The sequence below is a fragment of the Babylonia areolata genome, chromosome 34, assembly GCF_041734735.1.
Source record: "Babylonia areolata isolate BAREFJ2019XMU chromosome 34, ASM4173473v1, whole genome shotgun sequence".
Lineage (NCBI taxonomy): Eukaryota > Metazoa > Mollusca > Gastropoda > Neogastropoda > Buccinidae > Babylonia > Babylonia areolata.
In genome coordinates, this window is record NC_134909.1 from 15,664,889 (window position 1) to 15,672,388 (window position 7,500).

The following is a 7,500-nucleotide window of genomic DNA, read 5'->3' on the forward strand; positions in this document are numbered from 1 at the left end:
TAGTCAGGCCTTGAGAAAAAATAAATAAATAAAAATAAATAAATAAATAAATAAACATAAAATAAAATAACATAAATAAATAAATAAAATAAAAAAATAATAGATAAATACATAAAAATACTACTACTAATAATAATAATATTTATAAGGTCCAAAATCCCGATGAAGTCAACTCTAAGCGCAAAAAAAAAAAGAAAAAAAAGACAACAATGATGATAAATAAGCAAATAAATGTAACACATACAGACACACATTCACACATTCACACACACACACACACACACACATGCATAACTGATATGCAACAAACATGCAGTTTCACAGATATGAAAGCACAATCAAATACAAATAAACGTACATGTCGCGTGCAACTTTTCAAACTAAAGTTATGGCCAACTCTCTCACGCTCTCTCACCTTTATCCAAACAAAAGCCTCGAATAAACAGATACAAAACATTTACTCCAAATACTTTAACAAAAAATCACAGACACGATACAATACTTAATTAGACACCACAAAGAAAAGAAGTCTGTTCGTTTTCCTCTTCCACATGAGGAACACCCACAATTTTCCCTTCGTCACCCTCTTCTGTGACAGTTTGTCTTTTTTTTAGTAATAGCTTAGGTGGGGGGGGGGGGGGGGGGATAAAAAACTGGCACCACACAGTTCGTAGTTCTGGAAGGTGGACTCTGGTGTTGCGCTTGGGGAAACACGTCCACCAGCGACGCTCGAGCTCCCCAGGCGGAAGACGGCCACTCAAACAGCGGGGGATGAAGTTGAGTCTCCACACAGGAAGAATGGAGTTCCCTAGACAAAAACCTAGAATCTGCGGCTAAGTTCTAGTGAATTATCCACGATTTTGGTAGGATTCCGCCGCCGCCCACCATCTCGGGGCGGAAGGGGAATCACAATAGCACAACGTTACATAATGGACAGTGACTCATTCACTCCCCTTAAATATGGTTTACTGGCAAAGCAATCTGAACAAACTGAACGGTCTTCCAGTCTTTCTACGAAATATTAATTCCCGAAGTAGTTTACAAATCCACGGAAAATAATCTCACAAACAAATGTAGGCTAGACTTTACTTCACTGTTTCCACATTCAGAACTGGGAGAAATAGTAATTCTAGCACATTAAACAGAATACATGAGGTAATTTGAAACTAATACGGTGAAAGTAATACCGAATTAGAGAATAAACACTCAAGCAAAAAACCACGTGTCAGTTTCAAGCAAACTGGTAACGTTCCAGACTAGGAAATAACTCTACGACGAAAATGAGAGATTAAGCACATGTAACGTCAGACAGTAAAAAATTCAGGTAACAAACACATGAAGAGCAAAAGCGACTAATAATACAGGTACGTATATTTTCGGACGGCTGTACAACAAATACTACAAACTGTAAGATCATTTTATCAATGCAACGACTAAGATAAATGAATGAATACCTCAACGGTTTCTGATCTCCGGCCAAAATACCGGCTGAGCGTCTCTCTCCATAGGACCCTACACTTGACCTGGCCGAGTGTCCTGCTCCACTGACTAATGGTGCTGGTTTTCCAAAAGAAGAAAACTTTCCATAACTCACAAATTAGAAATATGCACGTCATGTTTTCTAGTGCAACACGTGCATTCCATACACTTCCTTAGCTACATGGAGCACGCGGAAGAGCTACAAGGAGAGGGGTCAACCAAAAGTGGCAGCGTTCACACACACGCACGCACAACCCTCCTTGTCCGTGACAACACCCCCCTGATTGAGCACAGACATCTGTCTGCACGGCTACAAAGGGGAAACAATTATTCCACAGATGCCCGACTCAAATAGTCGGCACCAACATTCAGTCTGCCAGGGATCACTCGAACTGTGAAGGAGTAAGACTGTAAGAGCAAACTCCACCTCAGCAGCCTTTGGTTCGCAACTTTTGCTGTCTGCAAGTACCGCAGAGGTTGATGATCAGTCTCGAGCACAAACTGCTGACCATACAAAAATTGCTGGAATTTGTCTGTAGCCCACACTACTGCTAAGCACTCCTTCTCAATCGTAGAGTAGTGACTTTCAGTTCCAGACAATTTCCTGCTGGCAAACGCGACAGGGTGTAGTACACCTTCCTTCTCCTGCAGGAGCACCGCCCCCAGACCACGGTCTGAGGCGTCAGTTCGTAAGACGAACTGGCAGGACAGATCTGGCAGTTGCAACACTGGCCTAGAAACCAGACGACCCTTCAAAGTTTTGAAGGCCCGATCGCACTCTGGAGTCCAAACGACGTTGTTGGGAGCACCTTTCCTGGTGAGGTCCGTTAGGGGAAGTGCTATGGCAGAGAAATTAGGGATAAACTTACGGTAGTAGCCTACCAGGCCCAAGAAGGCTCGCACTTGCGTCTTAGTCTCAGGAACTGGCGCTTTCATAACTTTCTCCACCTTGTCCATTTCCGGCAGGATTTGACCGTGCCGTACAACATGTCCCAGAAAACTCAGTTCCTCGAACCCAATGTAGCACTTCTTTGGACGGACTGACAAATTTGCTTCCTCCAATCGCTGGAAAACTGCCTCTATAGCAGAGAGATGTTCTTCCCATGTTTCGGACGCAATCATGATGTCGTCCATGAAGTTATGTACATCTTTCATGCCTATGGGATCCAGCAAAGCTCTCATCATCCTTGAGAAAACTGCTGCTGCATTCTTCAAGCCGAAGGGCATCACAGTGAACTGGAACTGTCCACTGGGGGTAGTGAAAGCGGTCATAGGCCGGATGTCTTCTCTGACCGGAATTTGCCAGTAACCTTTGCTGAGGTCCCACTTGCTGAAGTACCGGGCTTTACCTAGAGAAGAGAAAAGATGCTCTACGTCAGGTAGAGGTTCCGCATCAAAGACGGTGACGTTATTCAAACGTCGATAGTCAACGCAGAACCGGATCTTTCCGTCTTTCTTGCGTACGAGAACTACCGGCGCATTATAGGGAGATGCAGCAGGCTCTATCACCCCAAGCGTCTTCATGGTCTCTACCTCTTGCTTGACGATCTCCACTTTGGCGTGGGGCAAAGGGTACTGTTTTACTCGCACCGGCTTTGCTGTGTCTACGGTCATGTCAAACTCTGCCAAGTTCGTCTTCAACGGTACATCCGTGATGACCTTCTCATGCCGACGAGCAATTGTCAAAACTTCCTCTTTCTGTTTGTCATTCAGACCTGGTCCAAAGTTCAAGTCAGCTATTGTTTCCTCAGCCACCAGACTGGGCACAGGCAACTCCCTGTCAGCGACAGAAGTTGGTTCAGTCTCCTCTATGACAGCAACAGCCACCATCGGAACTTCACAAGAAACAGAGTCCGCCTGTCTTTCCACATACCTCTTCAGCAGATTCGCATGGTACAATTTGTCCTGTCCTCCCATGCGAATCTTATAGTCAGCTTCCCCCTTCCTCTCCAATACCTCAAAGGGACCCTGCCAGCACAGCTGTAATTTGTTATGTCTCTGGGGCAAAAGCAGCAGTACCTTGTCACCAGGGGAGAACACACGATTTTGAGACTTCCTGTTAAAAACCTCAGCATGTCTCCGAGAAGCTGCAGCCAAATTCCTGCGTGCCAACTCACAGGTTTCCTCGATACGGTTCCTCAAGTCTACTGCGTACTCTGCAGTAGTGCGAACTTCTTCAGAAGTGTGTTCACCTGTCCACAGCTGGCGCAAGACAGACAAAGGCCCTCGTACTGTTCTTCCGTACAGGAGCTCAAATGGTGAGAACCCCAAACTCTCCTGAGTCGCTTCTCTGTAAGCAAAGAGCAGTGCAGGGATATACCGATCCCATTGCTTTGGTTTCTCCTGAGTAAGCTTCCGCAACGCAGTCTTCAGAACGCCGTTGTACCGCTCTACCAGCCCATTTCCTTGAGCATGGTAAGGAGTTGTTGCCAACCCACGGATGGACAACAATCTCTCCATCTGCTTCATTACATCGCTCATGAACTGGGTTCCGCGATCAGTTAGAATCTCAGATGGCACACCAACTCGAGTCCAGACCTCCCACAGCGCTTCAGCAACCGTGGTAGCTTCAACGGTCTTAAGAGGAACGGCCTCGGGGTACCGGGTGGCGTAATCCACAACCACCAAGATATAGCGGTTCCCTGACCCTGACGCAGGAGTAATCGGCCCAACAAGGTCAACTGCTACCCGCTCAAAAGGAGTGTCGATCAGAGGCATCTTCCCTAGAGGTACTCTCTGAGGTTTTGGAGAGACTTTTTGGCATTGGTCACAGGACGAAACAAATCGGCGAACGTCTGCACACATGCCAGGCCAGAAAAACTGTTTCCAAATCCTGTCCAGAGTCTTCTTTCCTCCTTGATGACCCCCCATAGGCGGTTCATGAGCCAGTTTCATTACTCCGTGTCTAAGCTGTGCGGGGACCACAACTTGACTGTACTCAGTCTTCGCCTGACGGTACTCACGGTACAGAATACCCTTCCTCCACCTGAAGGACACCTCTCCTGTACGACCAGAAACCCTAACGTCTCTACGATCGGCTGCCTCCCGCAAAGACTTCAATCCGGGATCACCTTTCTGTAGTTCCTTCAACTGCTCTGGCGTCACGGTCTCGAGACCTGGAGATGCCACCCGCAAAGTAGAAGGTTGCTTCTTCTCTGCTGTCTGAGCACGAGTGACTACAGAGATTTCCTTGGGTGTACCGTACACTGGCAGAACTTTTCGGTCTTCCAACCGAGCATGATTCCCAACTATGAAATCAACCACTGGAGTCTCCATAACTACAGCTTCAACCTGACCTGTGAAAAACGGACTCTCTATCCTAACCACAGCAATAGGATAGTGCCGCTTGATGTCTTTCTCGGCCATTGAAACCTCAAGTTGCCTGCCGGTAAGATGACAATCAGATATGAGGGACTTCTTCACGACACAGACATGAGACCCTGTATCCCGCAGTCCTGGTACTGCCTTGCCTTCTACCACGACCAGACAGTGTGGATCGTATTCCTGCTCTCTACATGGCGTGCAGAGAGTAGGCACCTGAACTGTTTGCCTGACCTGTGTCCCTTGATGCTGTACTGCGCCCGCCGATTTCCCTTTCCTGGGACAGTCTCTAGCCAAGTGCTTAGGTGACTGACAGATGAAACAAGTCTTAGAGGAATTCCCAGACTCGCTCTTAGTTCCACCCACCTTGGACTTATCCTGCCCCGCTGAAGCGTTACCACTAAGACCTACCGGCTGAAGAAACTTCCTCCCACCCCTATGAGCCATGAAGTAAACTTCAGCTGATGCGACAGCTTCTTCCAGAGACTGTGGCTGCTTCTCCATCACGTAGGCGGCCATGTCAGCCTGCAAAGATTGTAAGAACTGCTCAAGGAGAATCAATTGATTCAGATCAGGAATCTTAGATTGCTCATGCCACTGCTTTAAGTTGTCCTGCAACCTGGCACTAAACTGCACAAAAGTTTCATTGTCTTTTCTTTTACAGTTCCTGAAACGACGACGATACGTCTCTGCATTCAATTGGTAACGAGCTAAAAGTTGCTCCTTCAGCTTATCGTAGTCACCCGCGTCAGCGTCGCTCAGGTTGTTGTAGACATCCTCGGCCTTACCAGTGAGACGAGTAGAAACTCGAGTCGCCCAGGTGCTCTTCTTCCATCCGTACAGAGTAGCGACACGCTCAAACCTCTTCAACCAAGACGAAATGTCACCCTTACTGTCATCGAACTTTGGAAGGCTGGGGCGAAATCCACGGTCGTCGTCAGTGTCAGACTCTCCCTCTACCTGATCCATAACCATACTGTTGCCATAATTCTTCCCTTTCTTCTCCCTCTGCAGAACCTCAAGCCGGAGGGAATGCTCTTCACGCTGTTGTTGGTGTTGTTCCTCCTCCCATTCCAGCTGTTTCCGCCGCTGCTCTTCTTCCCATTCAAACTGTTTCCGCCGCTGCTCTTCTTCCCATTCCAGCTGTCTCTGATGAGCTCTTTCCTCTAACTCCCTTTTCTCTGCAGCCTCATCCTCCTTAAGCATTTGACTAGCAACAAACTCAGCAACTTGCTCCCTGGGAACCTCTAACTCAGCAGCGAAACTGCGCCACCGTGAAATACGATCCTGCCTCCTTTCAGCCATGACACTAAGCTTGCAGCCAGAACGAAGTTCCATGCAATCAATGAATGACCAATATCATACACTAAAGACTGAAGTAATGTACAAATGTAAACTGGTAACTTACAGATCCAAGTCCACTCCACACCTACAGCTACCTGTCAATTCATTACGATAATGTAATTAAGATTGGGAGATGGGAGTGAGTAGTGAACGAGGAGAGTGGCCAGTGACAAAAATGAATTCAGATACTACTATCCAAGAAAGGATCCTGGCAGGCTCGCCAATTGTCGCGTGCAACTTTTCAAACTAAAGTTATGGCCAACTCTCTCACGCTCTCTCACCTTTATCCAAACAAAAGCCTCGAATAAACAGATACAAAACATTTACTCCAAATACTTTAACAAAAAATCACAGACACGATACAATACTTAATTAGACACCACAAAGAAAAGAAGTCTGTTCGTTTTCCTCTTCCACATGAGGAACACCCACAATTTTCCCTTCGTCACCCTCTTCTGTGACAGTTTGTCTTTTTTTTAGTAATAGCTTAGGTGGGGGGGGGGGGGGGGGATAAAAACTGGCACCACACAGTTCGTAGTTCTGGAAGGTGGACTCTGGTGTTGCGCTTGGGGAAACACGTCCACCAGCGACGCTCGAGCTCCCCAGGCGGAAGACGGCCACTCAAACAGCGGGGGATGAAGTTGAGTCTCCACACAGGAAGAATGGAGTTCCCTAGACAAAAACCTAGAATCTGCGGCTAAGTTCTAGTGAATTATCCACGATTTTGGTAGGATTCCGCCGCCGCCCACCATCTCGGGGCGGAAGGGGAATCACAATAGCACAACGTTACATAATGGACAGTGACTCATTCACTCCCCTTAAATATGGTTTACTGGCAAAGCAATCTGAACAAACTGAACGGTCTTCCAGTCTTTCTACGAAATATTAATTCCCGAAGTAGTTTACAAATCCACGGAAAATAATCTCACAAACAAATGTAGGCTAGACTTTACTTCACTGTTTCCACATTCAGAACTGGGAGAAATAGTAATTCTAGCACATTAAACAGAATACATGAGGTAATTTGAAACTAATACGGTGAAAGTAATACCGAATTAGAGAATAAACACTCAAGCAAAAAACCACGTGTCAGTTTCAAGCAAACTGGTAACGTTCCAGACTAGGAAATAACTCTACGACGAAAATGAGAGATTAAGCACATGTAACGTCAGACAGTAAAAAATTCAGGTAACAAACACATGAAGAGCAAAAGCGACTAATAATACAGGTACGTATATTTTCGGACGGCTGTACAACAAATACTACAAACTGTAAGATCATTTTATCAATGCAACGACTAAGATAAATGAATGAATACCTCAACGGTTTCTGATCTCCGGCCAAAATACCGGCTGA

The 7,500-nt window shown here is 46.3% G+C and overlaps 3 protein-coding genes across 9 annotated transcripts in view; all 3 read right to left on the minus strand.

Moving 5' to 3' along the window:
• LOC143277528 (uncharacterized) overlaps positions 1–7,500 on the minus strand; it is a 90,646-nt gene that overhangs the window by 67,110 nt on the left and 16,036 nt on the right. The gene's annotated exons all lie outside the window — the stretch shown is intronic.
• Positions 1–7,500, minus strand: part of LOC143277445 (uncharacterized) — a 41,986-nt gene that overhangs the window by 25,708 nt on the left and 8,778 nt on the right. The gene's annotated exons all lie outside the window — the stretch shown is intronic.
• LOC143277346 (uncharacterized) lies at positions 1,807–6,056 on the minus strand. Its single transcript, XM_076582131.1, has one exon. It carries the CDS (start codon positions 6,004–6,006, stop codon positions 1,807–1,809), a length of 4,200 nt encoding a protein of 1,399 aa, XP_076438246.1. The 5' UTR covers positions 6,007–6,056.

What these genes read in the sequence shown, in the direction of transcription:
- LOC143277346 (XM_076582131.1), bottom strand. Translation starts at nt 6,006, where the DNA reads ATGCTTAAGGAGGATGAGGCTGCAGAGAAAAGGGAGTTAGAGGAAAGA.